Consider the following 25,742-nt stretch of genomic DNA (forward strand, 5'->3'; position numbering starts at 1 on the left):
GCGCACACATATACAGACACACACACACACACAGACAGACGCACACACGTTTGAAAAAAATGCTCCAAAATATAATATTTAGTTAGTTTTTAGTTGATTTTTCCCTTTTCTCTATCTCTTTTTGTTTTGTTTTGTTTTGGTTTTTTTTTCTGTCATAGTTATACATAAATATATATAATATATACATATACATATAATATTTTAATGTTTTCACTTTTTCTTTTCTAGTTTCTATATTCTTTTTGTTTTTGTTTTTTTTTTTTTTTTTGTATATAAATATTCCAATATTTTGTGGTTCCGAATTTTAATAACTTGACGTAGAGCTCTTAAGGCGTTAGGTTCAGCTTTCTGCTCTCCAAATGAAAAAAGACAAATGTTTAAAGTCGGAAATCAAATAAATGAGAAAGTTAAAGTTGAATTGCAATTGTTTTCTCAAATTCTCTATGTAATTTTGGTTGTGATATGCTCTCTAAAATCATTTGAAAACACATTTACATTTATCATTTTGCTATGGCTAAGAAGTTATCAGCTATTGTCTATTGGGTGGGAAGCAAGCAAAGCGCCTACAGCAAAGTTTGCTTTTAGAGGTGGTCTTTCTTTTTTTTTAATTGAAAAATCAAAAGTAAACTTTTTGTGATGTATGCTTGGACAACAACAAAAGAAATTCAATTGAAAATTGAAGTAAAAAAAAGTTTTGCTTTCTATGTTTTTAGCTTGTTCTAAGAGACATTCAATTGTATGTACTAAAAGAGTATGTATGTAATCTTGGCTACATCACTACTACACAACTACATGCATACATCCACATACACACATATGTACATACATACATACAATACATACACATCTAGAATGGCTGATTAAGGTTATACACATTGAGTACATCGGTTTTACATTGCATCCAAGGGGTGGGGGAAAGTTATTACAACTACAACTACACACACACATACACACACTCACACACACACACACATTTAGTAGTAGTTAAACTCTGGCAAGGGAGCAGAAGTGAGAAAACTTAAGAATAAACCAAATTTTTTCTATAACATTATTTTTGTTTCGCTCTTGTTTGTTGGTCATAGAGTATATAGAACTATATCAGATTCACTCACACACACACACGCACATACAAATTTCTTACACTTTCACAATATTATATGTTATATGTATAAATATGTCTTTAGGTTCGGTTTGTCACATCAATTTGCCAAAAAAAAAAAAAAAAAAAACAAAAAAAGAAGATAATTCGATTGGATTGTTCTTTAAGTTTATATATATGTATATATACATATATAAAGTACTACACACACACACATAAGATATATATATTAAGTATATACCACATAGTTGTGCAAGTATAGTATATCTATATATAGTATATTTTAGTATATATAGCATATGCATGCAGTTTTCATAAAGCGTTACCCATTTTGGTGGTTTCTGTTACAACAGCGCGATTTCTTTTCATCTTTTCACATTTCTTTTCTTTTCATTTCCGACAATAATTTACACTAAGTTCTAAAAGTAGTTATTGTTGTTGTTGTTGATGGTGTTGTTTGTGTCCATGTGTGTGTGTGTGTGTTTGTAATTGTGTTGATAAATTCAATGTGAGCTACACATACAAATGTGAGTTGTATATATATAGAGTTTTCATACATATATTTCATAGAATAGGCGCTTATACTTTACATGTGTGCATGTGTGTGTGTGTGTGATGCTATTGTTGTTGTTGCTGTTGTTGCTGCTGCTGTTCTGGTATTTGTTGTTGTTGTTCTAGTGTATAAAATTATTTATTAAAAATAATTCCTTTTGTTGTGTTTTGTTTTTGTTTTCTTTTTAGTTTTCTTCTTGTTTAAATATGTATTTCATTACTTTCTTCTCTTTTCTTTTTTTTTTTTGTTGTTTTTTGTTTTTTGATTTTCAAAATCGATGCTTAAATGTTGGGCGGAACTGTTATGTTTTGTTGTTGTTGTTGTTTACTGTTGTTGTTGCTGTGTGCGATTGTTGTTGTTGTTGTTTGTTAAATGACAGAAATCGAAGAAACATAGAAGATAGAGAGAGAGAGAGAGATAGAGAGTTGAGAACAAGTTTACTTCTTGCTCTGTTTTCTTTGTTGTTGTTGTTGTTGCTTTTGTTGTTTAAGGTGGGAGCTGTTGCACACAATTCAGTTGTTGTTTTTTCTTTTTTGTTGTTGTTTTAGTTACAATTCTTGTTGTTGCTGTTGCCTCTACTGTGCCGCCGTACCGCTGCGTATCAAGAAATTGTAATTACGATCCTTATCCGCCTGATGGAATCCAGCGGAATGCGCTTTAAACATAAAAGACAACAATCGATTAATTTAATATTTCAATTTTTCAAAACTAAACAACCTTTATGAAATTTGCTAAAAACAAATCGAAAGTACTCAGATCACAATACAAAATATTTGAATATTATCAAAGAATATGTTTTTTAATCAAATATTATTGTTAAAAAGAAAACTTTTTTGCTTGCTGAAAAGTTTTTAAAAGTATGGATTCTGTAGTTTAATAAATTTATAACGCAAAAAAAAGAAAGATACTTAACAATGCGATATTATTCTTAAAATATACCGAATTAATATACTGCAAATACTAAAAACATACCGCATTTATATACCGAATATACGCTTTAATTTAATAATATTTAACGAATTAACTCAAAATGGTTCTGCTTTTCTATTCTAATAAAAACCTCTCCTTATTATTGATATTTCAAGTATTTCATCTAAAGCTTTAAAATACATAATAATAATTTAAGAAAATGATTTAAATATTTATATATTGAGATACTAAATATAAACTTTAGTATAATTTAGTACTTTTTCAATATACTAATCCGGTATATTTTAAGCATGTTTGTCTTTATTGAGTTTTATCTTGAAGTTTTATTTTGAATGTACGAATATATCAATATACCAAATATAACTTAAGTAAGTTTGTAATCTTTTTTCAGTATATTAATTTGATCTTTTAAGAATAATACCGCTCTGTTTTAGTTTTGAGCTTTATCTTTACCAATCAATTGTTGTACTCTTTGGTATATTTTGAATGTGATAATATATTGATAAATCAAATATAAATTTAGTATTATTTGTATATTAATTCGGTATATTCTAAGAATAATACCGCACTGTTTTTTGTTTTTATTGGGCTTTATCTTTACTATCAATCAATCAGGAATTTGTGCACTCTTTGGCATATTTTCAATATAATACTAGTTCAATACACAAATACCAAATATACACTTTAGTATTTTAATTATATCTATTCGGTATATTTTAAGAATAATACCGCACTGTTTTGCTTTTATTGAGCTTTATCTTTACTATCAATTCATCAGGAATTTGTGTACTTTTTTGGTATATTTTCACTGTAACAAAATATTGATATACCAAATGTACCCTTTACTACATTTTAGTATTTTGTAGTATATTAATTCAGTATAATACTATCAATCAAGTATATTTTTGGATTCTTTGATATATTTAGAGTGTGATAATATATTGATATACCAAATATAATCTTTAGTATTTTTTTAGTATATCGATTCGGTATATTTTAAGAATAATAGCGCACTATTTTACTTTTATTGAGCTTTGGGTCTCTCAATCAATCAGGAATTCATGTATTTTTTTTTTTTTGTATATTTTCAATGTAATAATAGTTCAATATATCAATACCAAATATACACTTTAGTATTTTTTAGTATATCAATTCGTTATATTTTAAGAATAATACCACACTGTTTTTCTTTTATTGAGCTTTATCTTTCGACTGTATCTTTCTAACTTGTTTGTTGTTTATCAATCGTTTTTTTCAGCATTTACAGAATCTACTATGACTTTATATACATATGTAATTTGTAATCCTATTAGCCATTCAAAAGCTTGACTTACCATTTGCGGCTGCAACTGTTGCAGCACTTGGTGCTGTCGCCGTGACAATGGTGGCGCCACCGTTGAGGGCACCGCCTGGGCCGCTGGCATGGAACTTGATGTTCGCGCTACGTGTGGCGCCCAGCAAGTGCGTCGTCGTCGTCGTTGTCGCCGATTGTGTGTGTGTGGGTGGCGATGAGCCCGCCGACGAGGAGGACGACGATGACGATGATGAGCTGGACGATGACGATGATGATGACGACGATGACGACGACGACGATGATGACGATGAGGAGCCAATGAAGGAGGCCGATGAGGAGACGCCGCTCGACGACGAGCTTGGTGATGGCGATGGCGTCGATGGCGTTGGCGATCCACGTGTCGTCGTCATCAATGTGGTGTTGTTGTTGCTGTTGTTGGTGGCACCAACAACCACATTTGGACTGCCAGCCGGGCTGCTCTGCTGCGATGTGGACGTTGCTATCGGTGAGCCATTGCTGCTGCTGCTGTTGCTGCCGCTGTGGTTGCTGCTGCTGTGGTTGTTGCTGGTCAAAAGGCTGCTGCTATTCTTGAGCAGACCCATGGCAACAACTGTGGCGGGACTTTGATTCTGTGAATAGCTGACTGCAGCGGAGGTAACATTGTTGCTGTTGCTGTTGATGTTGCCGTTGCTAATGCTGCCGTTCGATTTGCTGTTCTTCAGTGCACCAATTGCAACAGCTGCAGCGGCGGCGGCGGCGGGATTCAATTGATAACTGACGGCGGCATTGCTGTTGCTGATGCTGTTGCCGTTGCCATTCGTGTTGGTGTTGTGCTTGCTGGCGTTGCTCTTGCTTATCACAGATGACATTGTCGTTGTTGGCACACCAGTCTGAAGCTGCACGGCGCAGACAGAGACAGCGAGAGGAGCGCGGCGAATATGAAAGAGAGAGCATGATTAATTGTTGATTCAATCAATAGACGAGATTCGATTAGCTGCTGCAGCAGCAACAGTTGGCATCGCAATCTTTAAATACGCAAGTTCAACGATGACAGTAATTTAAACTAATGTAAAACTTAGTTACTGCTATTTTTCTGTTATTTTCTGTACATATTTCTGTTACTGTTACTGTTAATATTTCTGTTACAGTTGCTGTTAATATTTCTCTTACTGTAAATATTTTTGTTAATGTTGCTGAAAATGTTTCTGTTAAAGTTAGCGTAATTTTTCTGTTACTGCACTTATTTGTGTTACTTTTACTGTTATTATTTATGTTACTGTTACAAAAATTTACAGTTTGATGAAGAAAAAAATCGGTATTCATGTGGTATTTTTTGTTGGTATAAAGAATCTAAAAGTATATTTTTCAACCAAAGAGAATAAAGTAATTTATGAAGATGAAACAATGCTTCGTGAAGAAATCCGTTTTCGATGTTTAGTTTTCTAAGTAGTATTATTTTGGTATCCAAAAATAACAATATTATAATTCTTTTTTTTAGTATTCTATATGGAACTTTTTTGGTATAAAGAATTTACCCTAAAGTCATAGTTTAGAACCAAAGAACACAAAGCAAACGAAAATTGGCATATTGATTGGGATGAAACAAATGTTTCGTGAAGAAATTGATTTTTTGATGTGTTTTGTATTCAAAGTAATATTTTTGTAGTATACCGATTGAACAAAATTAATATCGAAAACGGAATGCTTAGCTAAAACGTTTCTTCAGTTGTTTTGTGTAACACTTTTGCCACTTAATGTGGCCGATAATCGATAACTGAATGAAACAAAGTGGCCGCTAAGCGAGATTTAGTACTATAAATATGATAGGTGACCGAAAAAGCCGAGATGAACTTGCGTATTTAAAAATTGCTATTTCTGTATTGAATTTTGTTTAAAATTGTTGCCACTAAATGTGGTAATTAACTGATAGCTGAATAAAACAAAGTGACCGCTAAGTGCGATGTAGTTGTATAGAAAACATAGATGCTAGAAATGCCTGAGTTGAACTTGCGTATTTTAAAATTGTTAATTCTTCCGATAATCGATAACTAAATCAAACAAAGTGGCCGCTAAGCGAGATTTAGTTCTATAAATATGATTGATGACAGAAAAAGCCGAATTGGACTTGCGTATTTAAAAACTGGAATTTCTGTATCGATTTATGTGTAAAATTGTTGCCACTAAATGTGGTAATTAACTGATAACTGAATAAAACAAAGTGGCCACTAAGCGAGATGTAGTTGTATAGAAAACATTGATGCTAGAAATGCCTGAGTTGAACTTGCGTATTTAATAATTGTTATTTCTGCCGATAATCGATAACTGAATGAAACAAAGTGGCCGCTAAGTGAGATTTAGTTCTATAAATATGATTGATGACAGAAAAAGCCGCATTGGACTAGCGTACCTAAAAATTGTTATTTCTGTATTGAATTTTGTTTAAAATTGTTGCCACTAAATGTGACCGATAATCGACTATATGAAACAAAGTGGCCGCTAAGCGAGATGTAGTTATGTACAAGTTTCTGGTGCTAGAAATGGCTGAGATGAACTTGTGGATCTCAAAATTGTTGCCACTAAATGTGACCGATAATCGATAATTGAATAAAACAAAGTGGCCGCTAAGTGAGTTCTGCACAAATCTGTGATGAAATGGCCGAGTTAAACTTGCGTATTTGTTATTGCTGCAACTACAAAAGTAATGTGAGCATTTGAACTTACACCGGTGGCACAAACGGTCGCGGTGGTGCCATCGAACAGTATTGGCGGCGCTGCATTGCGTCCTCCAGCTGATCCCGATCCCGATGCTGGCGATAATGATGCTGATGTTGTGCTGTGGTCGCCAGGCAAACGGCCTCATCTTTAACACGACAGCAACAGAGTGTGAAAGAGACAAACCGAAAGAGAGAGAAAAAGTTAGAGTTAAAAATTCGATAATCGATATGAATTGGGGGAGGGGGAATTGCATAAGCTGAAGGTCGTCATCGCGAATCGAAATGATATGCACAACTTGATCTACTTTTCCACATCATCGCAATATCGATCCATGCAAATGTGCTATGAGCTCTGTGCTTTTCATGGTTGCACAAGTAGTTCTGTAGTTCATTTGAATTCCAACTGAGCCTGAGCTCCGCTCCTCGCCTTTCCCCTCACCTTTATCGTTCTGTGGAATGCTCTGGGAATCCGCCGGACGTCTCAGGCTGTTTAGACGCTTCTGTAGCTCAATCTTTTGCTTGGCAAGCTGCTCGATTTGCGCCTCCTGATCACTAGCGGACTTTGACAGTTGCTAAAGAGAGTGAAGAGAAGAGAAAACTAGATTAGATAATCTGCTAGAGAGCATAGCAAAATAATGATTGCACTTACCTTGACATATTTGTGCGCCTTGTCGAGTATTGTCAAATTTGATGTCTTTTTGCGATCCTCATCCTTGAGCGGCAGCTCGTTCTTTAGCACTTCGTAGCAGCACTTGAGATGGAATCGTCGATTCTTTTCCAGCTTGTTGTGCATATCGCGCGTGCCAGCCCTAAAATCAACAACAACGTGAAAAATTAATAGATAACGCATGATATAATATGAATACATTATACAACTTATTTAAGATCCAAAGTAAAGTAAACTATTTTATTTACAATACGAGCAGACTCTTAAATAACAGTTATCAAATATTGAAAACGCCGAAATTGTTTTTCAACTTTTACTATAAAAAAAAACTAACATAAGTATCAAAATATAACCTACACCAATTTATTATTTGTGCAATTCTGTAACATTCCAATTAAATTATTTTTTAAACTTAAATAAGTTATTCGTCCTGTTCCATAAAATTCTTTAAACTTTCATCAAAATTGTCAATCTGAGAGTTTTCTTAATTCTTCATACTTTCAATAAAATTGCGATTAGACAAAATGCAAAAAGTGCAGAATTCTATATTAATATATGAAAAATGTAATAAATTATTAATCAATTCATGTTACTGTTACTGTACATCTTTTTATCACTATTACTGTACATATTTCAGTTATAGTTGGTGTTATTATTTCTGTTTCTGTTATTGTAAATGTTTCCGTTCACTATTATTAACTACTATTACTACATTTACGTTTACTATTATTTTTATATTACTGTCTGTGCATATTTCTTTCACTGTTACTGTAAATATTTCTATTACAGTTGCTGTTATTATTTCTGTTACTGTAAATATTTCTGTTCTGTAAGTGTTTCTGCTAAAGTTACTGTTAGTTTACTGTTACTATCTATGAATAGTTCTCCTACTGTTGCCCTAAATATTTTTGTTACTGTTACTGTGTGTATTTTTGTTGCAGAGGCTGTTATAATTTTTGTTTCTGTAAATATTGCTGTACTATAAATGTTTCCTCAAAAGTTACTTTTATTTTACTGTTACTTTCTGTGAATATTTCTGCTACTGTTGACGTAAATTTGTCTGTTACAGTTGCTGATATTATTTCTATTACTGTAAATATTGCTGTTACTGAAAATAACTCTGTTAAAGATACTGCTATTTTTCTGTTACTATCTAAGAATATTTCTGCTACTGTTGCCGTAAATATGTCTGTTAATGTTACTGTGTCTATTTCTGTTAATGGTACTGTGTGTATTTCTGTTACAGATGCTGTTGTGATTTCTGTTACTGCTGAACTGTTAATGATTCTTTGAATATTTCTGCTACTGTTGCCGTATGTTACTGTTACTGTGCGTATTTCTGTTAATGTTACTGTGTGTATTTCTGTTGTAATTGCTGTTATTATTTATGTTACTGTAAATAATTCTATTAAAGATTCTGCTATTTTTCTGTCACAATATAAGAATATTTCTGACTGTTACAGTTACTGTACAAAATTCTGTTACTATCTAAGAATATTTCTGCTACTGTTATCGTAAATATGTCTGTTACAGTTACTGTTATTGGCTGTTGCCACCATTGCCACCATTGCTTACCCATTGCTATTGGAGCTGATGGTTCGTCGGCGTCCACCGTGGGCGGTCAGCTGAGATCCGGTGACTGGCGCCGATGAGGAGACTGCTGCCGCTGCTGCTGCCGCCTGTTGCTGCTGCTGCTGGGCATTGAGTATCTGTCGATAGGCGGCAGAGTTGGCGCTGTTGGCGCTGCGCTGAGCAGAGACTGAGCCGACAAAGCTCATGTGCGCATCCTCCGATCCTCCGATGAGCACACTCTGCGTTTGTGCTGAAAGTTTATGGGAGGACATTGAGTACGATCGAATTCTGGCTGGCTCGACCACCTTGCGGGTGGCCACCGGGGGTGGAGTGAGTGGTATTTGTGACTTGTGTACGATCACTTGGCGCGGGAAATTTGCCAAACCGATCAAGCTCGTTGAAAGTGCAGCCGCTGTTGTTGCTGCCGCTGCTGGCGTTGCTGCTGACGTTGTGGTTGCCGTTGCGTTTGCTGTGGCTGTTGCCGTCGCGTTTGCGGTTGCGTTCGCTGTGGCTGTGGCAAAGGCGCCTTTGGCGTCTAGCATGAAATACTTGCGCGGTAACTCAGAGGCGGCAGCCGTCGCCGTGGTGGCCCACTTATGCTTCAGCGTTGCCGCAATCGGTTGCTGTTGCTGTTGTTGCACCTGAACAGAAGTCGAGGTCAAAGTCGAAGGTGTTGCTGACCCCGAACCCGATCCCGTTCCCGTTCCAGGTGCAAGCACCACAAAAGCGGAGCCATCAAAGCGACCCGCCAACTTTGTGGCAGCTGTTGTTGTTGCTGTTGTTGCTGCTGCCGCTGCTGTTGGTGTTGCTCTGGCTACTTGTTGTTGTTGTTGTTGTTGTGATGGTAGGGAGAAGGAGTTGGAGTTGGAGTTCAAGTTTGACGAGGAATTTTCATCCTCTAAAATAAAACAAATAAAAAAAGAAAACAAAGAATAAAATAAATAAATAAACGTAAAGAAGAAAAGGGTGAAAAATGGCATAGAATAGAAAAATAATAACGAAAAAAAAAGTGGGTGGCATGTGGTATGATAAATGGATAATGGCAATGGAAAAATCAAATTTTCCATAAAAGAATTTCAGCAAAAGCACAATTAACAAACAACAAGCTTATGCAAAATAGAACAACAATAACAACAAGGCGAGTGTTTAAAGTTGATGAATACAAATGAATGCAATGTGAATCAACTTTTCACCTCCCAAATGCATTCAATAGTAATAGTATTCTAATTCAATATTTAAACTTATTAATTCCACTGTATAACAGGACTCATCAATATTAGTTTATTATCTTAACTTGCGCGGTTTCTTTATTCCCAATTTTCATTCCGAAAGTATTTAGGGAAGAATCACAAAAAAAGATTTGACAACCTTCGTTACGTTTCGAAAATTAAATTTAATTTTTAATTAAAATATTTAAAAATGAAATTTGGTTAATACGCATAAATCACATGGAAACCTATAGAAAAAAATGTTGCTAATGGTAGCAAAATTTTTAAGAAGTTTACCATCATATTAACCGACTTTTAAAATTTAAGTAATGAATTTATGAAAGGTAATGTAATGATATAACTACACAAAGTTTATCTGAATATAATAATAAATTCAATATTTTATGAATTTTGTACGATTTTTTTTTCAAAATTAAAGTAATTCTTAAATTTTACGAAATTTCAAATTGTTCAAATTGAAGTTTACAATTTTCAATTAAAGGAAAATTGTAACAAAAATAAATAAGAATTCGAAAAGGAAAATTTAAAAATTATAATGCCAAAGAAATATGATAATTTTGATTATGCTATTTTCAAGTATTTTACAGATTTCTTTACACTCTAGTTCCAAATGGTTTCATAAATAATTTCCAATGCTTGTCAATATCATTTTAATAAGTATCGTGCAATTACTATGAAAATATTGAGGAATTTAACAAATTTTGCGGCTTCCCAGACACAAATAAACACAGATGGAAACAAGATCTCTTCGGGTTTAATCATTGCGCATTAACATTAACTCGTCTGCCGGTTACACTTAACATAAGCCCATGAAGTTGGAGGAGATGCACAACAAAAGACACGACGACGCTTTGCTTTCACGCTCTCTCACTCTTTCACTACGCATACGGCTCAATTAACTTTGAAAGCTGCACATTTTGTTAGGACTTGCTCTCTTGCACTCTCTTTTGCGCGCTCTCTCTCTCTCTCTCTCTGCTGCAGCCGGCGTCGCTGCTGCTGCGCATTCGATCGCCACGTGCGTATGCGTATCACGTGGCTGCAATGACGAAAGCACCGCCCAAATGCAAGACACACACACATTCATATGTATGTATGTATGGAGTACATACCAAGACGATAATGTCGATATATCCACTTCTTTTTGGGCGGCGCCGCTGCTGACGTCGACTGCAGCTGCGTCACCGGTGCTTGCTGTGTTTGTTGCTGTTGTTGCTGCTGTGCCAGCAATAAAGTTTGCAGCGTATTAAGGCCGCTCAGCAGCTCAGTCAGCAGCTCGCGTTGTATTGACAGATAATCGATGTGGTTGTTGTTATTGTTGATGTCGTTGTCGTTGTCTTCGTGACGTTGATGTGACATATTTTCTTTTCTATTTTATTATTCTATTCTATATTTCTAGTTTGTTTTTTTTTTTTTGGGTTGTGGTTTTGTGGGGAGCCTTGTGGCCGCTTTAGAGCGCGACTAAACAACAAATGCGCTCAACAACTGCGATCGTTGGCAATGCGAGCTGACAAAATGCATAATAATGCAAATTGACAATGACGGCAACAACAACCACAACAACAATATTGTCACTACGCATTAGTTAGCATATTGCACAGTTACAACAACAGCGATATTTTTTGTGTTGTGTGCTTTTAGGCAACAGGCAAAAAAACCAACAACAAGAATCGAAAAAAACGGGGTGGAAATTTAAAGCGATAACTATCGAAATGTGAACTAACGGAACTATCGAAACTATTTTAAATAGCAGTGGAAATTTAAAGCGTTAACTATCGAACTGTGAATATGGGAGCTATCAAAACTATCCTTTTTTAAATAGCAGTGGATATTTAAAGCGATAACTATCGAACTGTGAACTATCGAAACTATTTTAAATAGCAGTGGCAATTAAAAGGAATAACTATCGAACTGTTAATATTGGAGCTATCGAAACTATCTATTTTAAATAGCAGTGGAAATTGAAAGCGATAACTATCGAACTGTGATCTAACGGAACTATCGAAACTATTTTAAAAAGCAGTGGAAATTTAAAGCGATAACTATCGAACTGTGAATATTGGAACTATCGAAACTCTTTTAAATAGTGGAAATTGAAAGGAATAACTATCGAACTGTAAATATCGGAACTATCGAACTGATTATTATTATTCTAATTGCGGCTTAGAATTAAATGCTTAAGAAAAAACCTCCCATAGCGAACACTTCTATTAAACGAACTTCCCTTAAACGGACATTTTTTGTACGACACTCGTTTTGGAAGGACTTTACTTATATATAATATATAGATGATATACTACTAATTAAAATAAGAACATGTCTTATTGTGTAAATTATACATTGTTATTTAAGTTCTAATGATTCATCGATTCTATAATAAGGAAATATGACCCATATCGTGAGTAAAATTTCATAATTTCGATAATACAAATATTTTTCTTACTTCCTTTTAATGCCACATTTTAGTTTTCATCTATTCTATCAACGTTTCAATTAGTTTTCAAACAAAAACCAATTTCGTCATTATATTTTGTGTCATTTCCCAATTGTAAACAAAGCATAAACAGCTGCTGCAGTTTGTTTTCTTTTACAAACATAACTGAAAATTGTTGTTATTTATTATTGAGAAAGTCACATTGTTTTTATCCATACTATAGATTTACGTGAGCGATAACTTTGACTTTAGCTTTAACTTGAGTATGAGAAACCTGTCGGAAGTCTGGCAAAAAAGCAGACACCAAAACAGAAGAAGAAGAAGAAGTGCTGCTTACAAATGTATGTAAATGTATCGCATCATTTGATATTTACATAAACAAGGCACGAAAAGAATATTCCAATTGAAATGGAAACATCGATTTCGATATTTATTCCAGGATTTATTGTCGAAGCGAGAAAGCGACAGAGACTAACAAGCTGCAGGCGATGAGAGTGAGTGGGAGAGAAGTTTAACACCCACACGCACACTGTTATGGCTCACCCACTTGTGTATTTACTGATGCGCTAGCTCACCCACACACACACACACACACACACATACACATACACACTAATGCAGTGCACTCAAAAGCTGCGCTGCTTTTGGTTGCATAACATTTGTAGTTGCCGCATTGTTGTTGTTTTCTTTTGAGCTCAGCTGAGCGCACGTTGGCTACAAATAAGCACACACAAACACACTAACACTCACACTCACACACACGCACACGGACAACGAGTGAGAGAGAGCGAGAGGCGCGCAGACAAAGACAGCTGTCCAAATATTACAAACGCCAAATTACCGAGCGATGCAACAACAATAAAAGCAACAGCAACATAAATTGTAAGTGTGAAGAAAATAAACATAAAAAGAAAGGCAGACGCTAATAAAAATATGAACGGCTCTGTCCAAAAAAACAAGCAACAAAACAACACACACTCACACACACACAAACAAAAAAATGCGTACAAAGTTCATTGACTTTGTTTTACACTGCCGCGACGTGAGGAAGAGAGAGAAGTGCGCTCGCTCTCACCGTTTGCATATTGTGTTTGCAAAGACACAAAACAAACACACAAAAGCAGTCGAAATCGCAGCACACCATTTCTCTCTGTCTCTCTCTCTCATTTCGGCTCTCACGCCGTCGCTCACGTGGGGCTGGCTCGCATAAACAATGGGAGCTCTCTGTGCATGTGTGTGTGTGTGTCTGTTTGTGTTGTTTACCAGAGTTGCTGTGCTGTGTATGCATGTGCATACGTGTGTGTGTGTGTGTGTGGTATGACTAATTTGTCTGTCGCTTTTCATGGTTGCGCTTGGCTGGCTACAACAAAGAGAGAGAGAGAGCACTAGAGAGAGCGGGAGAGCGCACAAACAAGCCAGCAGCAGCAGTGAGCGGCGGCGACATGACGTGACCCCAAACAACAACAGCAACAAGTACGAGCGTACGTGCAAAAAGCCAAAGACAAAATGGTAATAGCATACACATACACACGTCTACAATGTGTATGCGTGCGAATACGTATGCATGTGCGTCTGCTCTTTGTATATATGTATGCCTGTATGTGTGTGAGACTTGGTGCTTGTTTGTGGCAGCCAAATAAGCACAGCAAAAGCTACAAAGACGAATGAAATGTATAAAAAATATATGTGTATATGTATAAACACAATATTACCGCTGGGTTTTCACTGAGCACCCCCCTCTCTACCCAACCCACCCACCGCACTCCAGTCATTAGGCGTAATAATAATAATAACAACAACAACAAAAGTCGACGGCAAATTTAGCACATGCAAATTTGACTGGCTTGAGCTGACAAAAAAAAAGAAAGAATAACAACAACAAGCAGCAACACTGCTAAAAATATAATAGTACCTGCTGCTGGTGCAACCTGCTCAGAGAGCAAAGAGCGCGAACAGCGAGCGAGAGAGAGAGAGGGTGAGAGAGCAGGCTCATTTATTTTGGACACCAGTGTGGCGTACAGTGCGAGCCTATGCAGAGTGCAATGTTTGGCATTGTTATTGTTATGCTACGTCACAAACAAGGTCAGCGCAAAGGAAGACTGCGATTGCGACTGCGTGTGAGTGAGACAGCTAGCGAGTGTATGTGAAGTATTAAGTGCGAAGTAGTGCGAAATATTCGCAATGATTTGTTGCTTCAAATTCAAATTGAAAACTTCAAATTAAAGATTAATGTGTTGTGTAAGGTTGTGTTTTGTTGTTTTCTTCTTCGTAGTTTTTTGTTGTTTTCTGTTTTTGAAACTTACCCGAAACAATGGCGCGACCTTCGCTGCTGCGTCCCCCCGTTGACTCCAATTGTCCATTGGTGGTGGTGATGCCGTTGTTGCCAACATACTCATAATCATGAGTAACAACTAATTGACTGCGTGGACTGCTCTGCCCATTGGTGTTGCTGCTGCTGCCGCTGTTACTCAGCGCTGCAGCGGTACCGTTAGTCAGACCGTTATGGCCGTTTACGTTGGCGGGTGTTGTTGTTGCTGTTGTTGCTGATGTTGTGTTTGCTGCCGCTGCTGCTGCTGGCGTGCTGTTTCTGTTGAGTTGGCTTGCGCTGTTGTTGTTGTTGTTGACGATGCTTTCACTGCTGATGCTGCTACTGCTGCTGTTGTAGCCATTATTGCTATCATTGATAAAATGCAACCCAACAGCATGCTTAAGCTTTTCCTGCTGCTCAATGAATTGAGCAGCTATCAGTAGCGATGTAATGCCGCCCTGTGACATAGCCGCCTACGCACACGCACACACTCACACACACGCACACACACGCACGCACACACGAAGAGAGCGAGAGAAGCGATCGAGAGAGCGTCAGACACACAAGATTTGGGTCGAGACACGTTTGCAGTTGAATTTTGTTTTCGGTTGCTTTTTCTTTGCGCTTCGTTTTGCGACTCTTCTTCCACTTCCTTATATGCTGCTGCTTCTTCTTCTTCGTACACTTGTTGTTGTTATTGTTGTAGTTGTTTTGTTTTTGTAATTGATGCAGTTTTTGCAGTTGTGTTGTTGTTATTGCTGTCAATTATTGCTTTTGCTTTTTGATTGAGATTGTTTCCGATTGTTTATGCACGTAATACACATGTATGCTAAAACGAGACGAAGAGAGAGTAATTGATTAGTAAAGCGCACAGAGAGAGACGACAGCCAATACTTGCAAACTTGCACAGCGACAACCAACAAATTTGTCCACTTCATTTATGTCAAGTGCAGTACATTTATATGTAACATATTATATAGGGTATATTCGACTATTCGACACACTCGAAATATAGTTAAGCAACAGCAATTAGAATATTGCCTTTGTGGTTTTTTATTGCAGTTTGTAAATAATTATTTATTTTAAAAGAAATAGAAACAGGAAAAATGAATGATTAAATTCAACACCAAACCTAAATTAAAGTATTGTAACAAAAAGAATTAATGCAATGAATACAAGTATGGTCGCCTAGTTTACCTACTTCTATTTATATAAAATCACAGAATGTATTAGTAAATATTCTCAGCTTTTTAAATGATAACTTTAAAAAATGATTATAAAAAATAGGAAATTTATTTATAATATAAAAATATAACCAATAAGACCTTTTAAAAGTAGAAATACAATACATCATTGTATACCGACATCTTCATTAAATTTTTTTTATAAAATAGAGCGATAGAAAAAATATTTAATAGCCTAAGGTCTGTTCATATTTAAATAAGTAATTTTATTGCAATCTTAGTTTAGTTATTTTTGTGTCACTTTAATGTAACATTCTAAATAACCATAAAAAATGTGTTTTGATAAACCCGAGCTCAGAAATAACTATGATATGAGCCCCTATATTATACTGTTTGTGATTTCATCGTTTTAAGTGCTATTTCAATGTTGGATATTTCATTATCACATACGATAAATGCTCGAGGATTAGAAGCATATTGTGTTTAAGTAATATCAAACTATTGTAAATACACACTTCAAGACATTCTTTCTATTTAAAGGGTCTTATTGTCGTACATTTTAATAACATAAAAATGCACAATAATTATGTACTTCAACAAGTTCAGTTATAATATTTGAAATTTTTAAGTTGAGAATTCGAATTAAAGAGTTTCTACTGTATTTATTAATTTTACCGAACAACTATTTCAACGCTCAAAAGTAGAATTCTTATCCAAAAAAAAGCAAATGATGCTTAACTAAATCAACACTTTTGTCGCCTGTTCGCAAGTAAGTCCAGTCGTCGACTGCGACTAGCGGCAGCGGCAGCGGCAGCGACGGAGGCAGAGGCAGCTGTTGAGTTTGCGCTAATTGTGCACAGCTGCGTGGCGTCGACGACGACACAAATACAAACTCAAAAAGAACACGAGCACAAAATACAAAAGAAACTACACACACACACACAAGAACAACAACAAGAAGAGAGCGCAATGGACAGCCCCAACAAGTTGCTGCCGTTGTCGACATCGACATAGACATCGACATGTCGACGTCGACGCCAACGTTGCGCTTGCCTATCAATGAAAATAACATTGGCGCGTGCGCGAATTCGATGTTTGCGTCAGCTGCTCTTATTATATTCGTTATTCGATGCACATGTGTGTTCCTGTGTATGTGTGTGTGTGTGACAAGACTAATGCTGCATTGTATTATTGTCATAAGCAGCCCGCAACCGTTCATAATTCATAAAGAGGTCAAGGGTCATGACAGTCGGCACCTGGCTGCATCAGAGCCGGCTGCCGGATACAAAAATAACCAACAACAACAACAACAAAAAGTGACTGAGTGAGACAGCGACAAAATGCAACTAATAGAAGAGTGAAGAGAGTGTGATTGCAAGGGAGTTGAGAGATTGCTGAAGAAGCTTTCTGATGGCGCGCGTAGGCGTTGCACTCTCTCACACTCACACACACACACACACTCTTTCGCTCTTTTCGTCTGTTGCTCCACATACGAAGAGAGAGAGAGTGCGTTTCGCCTTGACATTAAACGGCGCTTTGACGGTCGCCGTCGCTTCAGGGTTGCCAAGGAGCAAAGCTCTGCTGTTGTCTATGTAATTTTGTTGTTGCTCTTGGGTTCCAGGGTGCGACGTTGACATTTTCCGTTTCGCACACAACAGAGAGAGCGCTCTAGAGAGCGAGTGTGAGGCGGGAAGAGAGAGAGAGAGAGCTAGGTTGACAAAGTTGCGCGTGGCAAATTGTATTAAATATTTAAATGCAAATCGCTTAAAATAGAAAACAATTCGCAGTAATTGCCCCAAAAAAAAAAGGGAAAAACAAAATCGAGCAAAGCATAAAGGTGACAACAACAAGAACAAAACCCGCCACCCGCATCAAAAAAAAAGCTCACGACATTTTAAGGGCTGCTTTGGCAAACGTGACTTTCGTCTGAATAACAATAAATAGAGAACACCACGCTACTCTAGCACACAATGTGTGACTCTGACTCTGCCCTTATCAACACTCTCGCTTCTAGTACTTCTTCGTCATGCGAGCCTGCGGCCAAAAAGAATAATAATAACAACAACCCTATGATGGGCCAAGAGGGTCGAATGTACACCTTAGGACGCCTCACGTCATATTCTCAATACTTTATGTAGCTCATTGTCGTCAGGCTTTCTTCTCCTTCACCGCCTTCTTCTGTTACTGCTTCTGCTTCTTTTCTTTTCTTTTATTTTTATTTTTGTTTCTCTTTTTGGGGTGAGCGCATCGTGTGAAAGAAACCTTCGGAAACAGCCCATACCTGACTCTGGACAGGGGGGTTGCTTGCTCGCTGGGTTGTCTATAGATGCCACTCAATACTCAAATACATATATCCTTATAAAGCACTTCGAAGAGTGGCCCGAGAAACCGGAATTATGCATGTGGATGGTTCGTAGAAGCCTGAGAACTAAAAGTCAATGCAAATGAAACGAAAATGGTTCGACCTAATGAGACACAAATTGTTGTTGCGACATTCAATGGCTGATTAAACGTCATTCCACTCAATATAAAAAATAAAAAAGTCCGCAATTAGATATTAGCAGATTATTTTATTTCACTTAAGATTGGTTAAAAATAATGGTATGTATATGATATAACAAAATAATAATATTTAGTGCAAGATAACCATAAGAATTGCAAGCATAAGACAACAACGGATTAATCCATCGGACACTTTAAAGCTTCAGCAAAAGCTGTCAAATGTCGATTGACTCTTCTACTATACTCGTATTGTCACTTGATACATTTTGAGCGTTGAAACCCAATATTTTCATGTACAATACCGAAAGAGTATGTGACACATTTTTGTCAGTATGCGGTAGAAATATTGTTGAAACCTTTATGGAAAGTTTCAGCTGTATAAAGGGGGTGCTGGATGGGGGATGGCGGCTTTACTCGAATTCAAATTATTTTGAAGCGACTTAACGAGGTTACGGCGTATCAGATTCCAGCAATGAATTGTCACAGTAAACAGAGCTTATAGCAAAACTGCTTCATAAACACGTATAGTTGATCTATTGATCACTTGATTTATACACTATTAAATTATTGTAGAACACTTTTTTAACATAAATATAAGTACTGCACAAAAGTGGATGGATTTATATGATAACAAACTATTGTATTTAATTCCAAAGTATCTCTAAGGTCTCTTTTTATGTGATATTGGTTCAACAAAGAAAGTTTAAGTTGATAACTATTTCTAAATGCTTGTCAAACTATTTGGCAAAATTATGAATATGGAAAATATATACAGGAATTAAGAAAATTTATTAAAGTGACTTTAGGGCATACAAAAAAGTGTTTAATAAAGAAATCAAACCAAAGATATCAAGAACTGACAAACTTCAATTTTTTGTAATCCAATATTTAAAGTATTTCTCACAGCTTGTAATAAAATTAATAAACAGATCAACATTAGTTACTGCCTGACAAATCGATCACTCCGTCAATAGCTTAACTTTTGCACTCTTCTCCACTCATTTTTGCATGACGAATCAGAGAAACACAGCGAATACAAAATGAGGAATCGATCGTTAAATGGCACGTAAGATTGTCACGTGCACATCTCTAGTTTCCACCTTGTTATCGCAACAGATGCAAATTACATGTGTGTGTGTGTGTGTGTGTATGTGTGTACGTGGGGTTCTTTATATAGCGACAGTTGTTATTACTATTTGCTTTGTGTAAGCTAGTTTATTGTAAATATGTGTAACTTATATAGTTTCGACTTTCTACACTACAAACAACAAAAAAACAAAAACTCTTAAAAGTTTAGTTTCTCAAAACTGCATTTAAGCAGAACGCAGAGACTGTCAAACGAAATGTGTTGAAAGTGAATTTCAAAACAAGACACACTAGAGAGAGGCAGCAGAACAACAACAAATGGGCAGCAAAGCGCAAAAGGCAAAACGAAGAAAGCAACAGAGAGACACAAAAAAATTCTGACGATGCTAAACGCTTTCATGTTTAGTTTCGCACACAAACACAAAGAAAGACAACACACGAACAGCAACAGCAACAACAACAACAAGAACCAGAGATTTCAACTTGGAGCCCTGTGCTCACGCATACACTGATGATGTGGTATATGTATGCATGTGTGTGCCAAAAGAGAGAGGGTGAGAGCGAACAGTGAGCACACCAACACGTAAATATGAATTTATGTATGTGAGCGCACTTTCTTTGCATTTCTCGTTGCTTTTGACGTCGTCGTCGTTGTTTTTCGTATACGTGTGTTTTTATTATTGTTGCTAATTTTGAAATGAAGAACAAGAGTGTCGTGTTCGTTGGCAGCCCCAAAAAGAGAGCGCCAGTTAGCGCGACAGAGAGAGAGAGAGAGAGACCGATTAGCTGGTGCTTTACTTTTTGCTTTTGCTGTTGGTGTGATATCGTTGTTGTTTCTAGTGCTGCTGCTGCGGCTGCATATAAAAATAGCTAAGCGATTGTCTGGCAGCTAGAGAAAGAGCGAGAGAGAGAGAGAGGAGCGCACACCACAATTATGTACTGACTGTGTGTATGTGTGTGAGTGTGGGAGTCGCATAAAGGGTATTTTATAGGCTCGGGAAATGAGAGAATTTCGCCGACATTGGCAGCACTGTTTAGCTTTTTATAATAGAAAAACTTGATAGCATTGTTGTTTGTTTTCGTTCTTCTTTTCTTTCTTTTATTTTTTTTTGTTGGTCATTAGTCAGCCACGCACACATTGAATTTATTAAAAACAAAAAAATACACACACACACACAATGATAGATGACAGCTGCATGAACCAAGGCACGCGCTTTGTGGCATGGGCAAGAAAAAAAAAGCTCACGTTAACACACAGTCAAACACTCACATGCACATGCACACACACAGAAGCACTCAACACAGAGCCACGCAGCTACACACACACACTCTCCAACTCACACACACGCGCGAGAACAGCGAAAAAAAAGCTAAACCACGAAGCCGAAAATTGCTGTATTTGGCTTTATATATGTTTTTTTCATCACTTTTTTTTGTAGTTGTTTTTGGAATTGCGTATACAATTGAATTAGTTTTGTTTTTTTTAGCAATACATACATTTTTGCCACACATTTGTTGCGGAATTTTACGACGGTAGGAACAAACAGAAAAAAAAAGAAGAAATAGTTATTTTGTTATTACTGACGCAACGGACACTGACGTCGTCTGCTGCTGTTGCTGCTGCTGTTTACTGCGACTGCGACTGCGACGACGACGCGCACGGCACGGCTAAACAACGTATAATGAAAAATGCCAGGCGGCAACACTTACCGTTGACAAACTGCCAACAGCGCCAAACCGCGAGCTGAGCTAAGCTGAGAGAGAGTGAGTGAGCGAAAGAGCGAGAGCGCAAGAGAGAGCGCAGCAAGTGAGAGCGCGCGCCAATGTGAGAGCTGCATGGATGGGGAGCTTGCGCGTGCTTATGTATTTGTGTGTGTGTGTGTGTGTGTAGGTGAGTGAGCAGCGCAAAATATGAGAGCAGCAAAAACGAAAAACGAAAAGAAAAAAACAACAACAAGGCAAAAGCAAAAGCACGCGCGTCATGTACAAAATGTGCCTGTTGTGCATGATGGCTGCGCCCCGCCCCACCCCACCACCGACGGTTGTGTGTGCAAGTAAACTATACGAAGAGGCGCACACACACATCCACACTGATATCTACATACAGTATGTATGCAAGTAGGTGTGTTTGTATGTATGCGCACACTGAAAAGGGCACATGCTAAAAACAAAGCCAAAAAGCTTGCAAACTGTTCGTTACTGCTGTCGACGTCGCTGCCGCTGCCACTGCGCCCTGCACTTTGAACCGAAATTGCTCTTACATAGTATATGTATGTATGTAATGTTTGTGTGTGTGTGTGTGTGCGTGTATGTGTGCAGATATGCATTATGAACATTGCATATACACTCGTACATAGTGTAATGCAATTCTATATACACACACACGCACACACATACATATATGTATGATGATTTTGTTGCTTTTCTATTTACCATTTGATATTATGAAGAATTTATAATTTTAGCTTTATAAACACACACTCACACACACGTACTAACGTACGTACACTTGAAAAAAAAGGATGATAAAATTGCAAGGTTTTAATGCTTTCGTTGTTGTTGTTGTTGATGGATGTTGGTTTGTTGTTGTTTTTGTAATTTTTAAAATTATATTTCTGCTTTGGTTCGGTTTATATTATTATGATTATTATTATTGTATTTTATGTAGATTATTACTCTGCTTCTTCTTTCTGCTCCAACCCGCACACACACTGCAATGACACAAGCAAAAGCAAACTAAATGCTGGTGCCAGTCGCTGTCGCTGGCTTTAACTTTGAGTGCCACTCTGCGTCGCAGTCGCAGCGTGCTGAGACCGCAGCGGCAGCAGCAGCAGCAGCATTCGCAAAAACAACAAAAGCAAAACGCACAGTGCAGTCAAGCCGCAGTACGCGAGAGAAACAGCAGCAACAGCAGCAGTAGCGGCAGCAGAGAGCGCGAGCGCACGTGACGTGGTGCCGTTTTCGTTGTATGTGTGCATGTGCGTTTGTGTGTATTTGTTTTTGTTTGTGTGAGCGCGAAACAGGAAGAAGAAAATAACAACAACAACCATAAGCAACAGCAGCAGCAGCAGCAGCCACGACGGCAGCGCTATGTAATTGTAAATAGCAGCAACAGCAGCAAGAACATTAGGGTGGCTCCGAACATTTCTTTTTATTGAGGAAATTCGAGAGCAGCGCATCGCAGCATTTTTAATGAACTTTATAAGGCAAAAGTGCTATTAGCAAGTGTCTTTAACAATTCGAGCATTGGGTTACAACATCAAGAAAATACAGTTTTCATACACACAGTGAGAATTCGCTTGAAAGCACAAAATGTTCAAGATAATTTCAAGCTAAAACGAAAAAAATAATTGATGTTCGACCAATAGGAATGTCTGTCTAATAGCGAGTCCATTAAGCGAGTTTTCACTGTAGTGCTAATAATTCATTAAATTACATTAAACTAAGCATTACGGTTAAAGGGAAATTTATAATTTTTTTTTCAAATTTGAGGAATATAAAAATCATTTTAGAAACAATTTTAGAATTTATTATGAAGAATTAATATAATATAATATAATAATATTAAATAAATTTGAAAAGTATATTAAAAATCGTAAAATAATTAAATTAAACAAGAATGATTTTTGTGTTATACAAAAAATGTTAAACCCTTAAGCAAATAAATTTCGAATTTGATTTACATGCACATAGATTTTTATTTGGGCATTATTTTTGGGATCACCCTAAGATGCGATGCTGTGATTGCCCTGCGCTTATGCTGCGCTGCAGCAGCGACAACAACGACGACGACGACGTCGACTGCAGCAACAACTTCTTTCTGTACTCTTATATGTATGTTGTAAGTGATTGTTTTTGTTTTTGCTGCTGCAGCCGCTTTTTATGCACTGTTTCGTTTACCAAATTGTTTTGCTGCCTTTGCCGGGCTTTTGTTATTGTTATGATGCGTCGTCGTCGTCGTCGTCGCCGTCGCCGACGTCGGCAATTTCGAAACGTGCTGGCATTTGTGTGGAACGGAACTTGTTTTGATATGCATGGGATCGTTGCGGCGGCTGCGCTGTCCTCTGCCGCGACGCTGCAAGAGTGGCAGCTGCCGCCTGAGCCCTGGGCAAACTTGCAGCCCCAACAACAACACAGCAACAGCAGCAGCAGCAAATTGTTTGTTTTCACAATTCCTCTTACATTTCAACTTTGTTGTGCGTTTCCCTACACATACAAATGTGTATGTGTGTGCAGGGGCAGCTTGCAACAATGCTGCAACTGCGCTGCCCACGTCGCAGTCGCCCAGCAAAGTTTTGAAGAAGGTTCATTGTACTTTTTCGGGTTTCGTCTCTGGTTGCGTCGTCTTACATCTTTTATTTTTTTCATTCCGTCATTTCGTCGTTTTACATTGTTGTTGTTATGCTCTGTCGCGTATTCACAAACACAAACACACACACACACGCTCGCTCTCCCTCTATGCGTGTGTGTGTGTGTGTACATGTGGGTCAAAATTGATTTGAAATGCGTAGTTTTTCGTATTCCTGCCATTTACTGTTGCTGCGCTGTTCTCGCCGTTGCTCGTTGCTGCTGGTGTGTGCAGCAACAGCAACAACAACAACAACAACGCCGCGCAACTGGCGAAACAAGTTGCGAAGTGCAAAGCAAAACAGGAAAATGACAAAGTCTAAAACAACAACAGGCTCAGATCTCTCTGCTTTCTCACTCGCACGCTCTCGTGCACTTTAACGTAAGGATCCCCATTTCTATTGACGTAAGCACACTACGTAATCACGCTATGTAACCGCAGCTTAGGCGTAAGCTTCTTGTTGTCGCGACTCTTCAGTATTCAACCCTGTGCAACATCATTCGTCCATTCGTACAGTAAACTCTCGCTAATTTAAACCTTTTTGTTATTATCATTTACGGAATAAATATTGTAGTTTTCTTTCTATTCTTTAGATGAGTCAAATGTATCGCAAAGTATTAGTATATTTATTTTAAATTTTTCTAAAGTTAAAGTAATTTCAAACTTTAGAAAAATTTAAAATTTTGTCCATTTGTTTGGACTTAAACAATAAACCATGTTGTAAATAAATACATTTATAAAAAAAACATGTTAGAAAGCTACAGACGAGTGTGCTCGACTGTGAGATACCCATTTTTAATAAAAGCAAAATATTGCGGTATTATTTTCAATATATACCGAAAATACTAAAAAATACTAAAAATATACCAAATGGTATGTTTGGTATATCGATAAAGGGCCACGTTCAAAAAATACCATAGACGGCACAATATACCAGATTGTCAGCCAAAGCAGCTCAGACCCCTAGTAAGTAGGCGTTTTTGCCATACAAAAGTATTTCTTTAATAACTTCCACAATTTTTATCTGATCGCAACCAAATTTTCAGGAATCATAAATTCTATAAAAATAATTATATGTACCAAAATTCTAGCTTTAAAATTACTCTTGTTATTCAATTTTTTTGATTTGCGGGGGCGGAAGTGGGCGTGGCAAAAATTTGAAACAAACTTGATCTGCGTGCAAACATAACAAATGCTGTCGAAAAAAAATTATAGCTCTATCTCTTATAGTCTCTGAGATCCAGTGTTTCATACGGACGGACGGACAGACGGACATGGCTATATCGTCTCGGCTGTTGACGCTGATCAAGAATATATATACTTTGTAGGGTCGGAGATGCCTTCTTCTACCTGTTACATACATTTCCTGCCGGCACAAAGTTATAATACCCTTCTACCCTATGGGTAGCGGTTATAAAAAAAAGCAGCTTGGAATTCCAAAAACTTTTCTTGTATACATATTTTTTAATCAAACTATTAAATAATAAGTTATTCTTCAAATTAAATAGAACCTAAAACAGATCTAAAACCGTGTTATTTAGCTTAAGAAGCTGATGACCTTAAACCGATGACCTATAAACTCTCCTAATATTATCAAATAAAATATATTGTTATTAGACTACAGGGATATTTTGGATTACATGTTATATTATATAAAGTCGACCCCGTTGACCTTGTATTGATGATACTGAAAATTGAAACTTTAGGTGCACAAGGGCCATCGCTTTCTTGTACTACATCAGTTTAAAAGTCAACCCCCAAAAACCTGATTAAATAAAGGCTTGAGTGGAAAATTTAGTTGCATTTATATTTAAAACATTTATTT

The 25,742-nt window shown here is 37.0% G+C and overlaps 1 protein-coding gene across 1 annotated transcript; it reads right to left on the minus strand.

The window, feature by feature from the left end:
- Nucleotides 1–445: 445 nt before the first annotated feature.
- LOC117566859 (pneumococcal serine-rich repeat protein) lies at nt 446–22,282 on the minus strand. Its single transcript, XM_052004368.1, has 9 exons — nt 22,003–22,282; nt 14,793–15,626; nt 8,833–9,727; nt 7,240–7,399; nt 7,030–7,162; nt 6,598–6,736; nt 4,763–4,772; nt 3,917–4,730; nt 446–2,307 (listed from the first exon to the last, which is right to left on the minus strand). Exons 2-9 carry the CDS (start codon nt 15,262–15,264, stop codon nt 2,228–2,230), a joined length of 2,703 nt encoding a protein of 900 aa, XP_051860328.1. The 5' UTR covers nt 15,265–15,626; nt 22,003–22,282; the 3' UTR covers nt 446–2,227.
- Between the last annotated feature and the right edge of the window lie 3,460 nt (nt 22,283–25,742).

This window comes from Drosophila albomicans, chromosome X (assembly GCF_009650485.2).
Source record: "Drosophila albomicans strain 15112-1751.03 chromosome X, ASM965048v2, whole genome shotgun sequence".
Taxonomy (NCBI): Eukaryota; Metazoa; Arthropoda; class Insecta; order Diptera; family Drosophilidae; genus Drosophila; species Drosophila albomicans.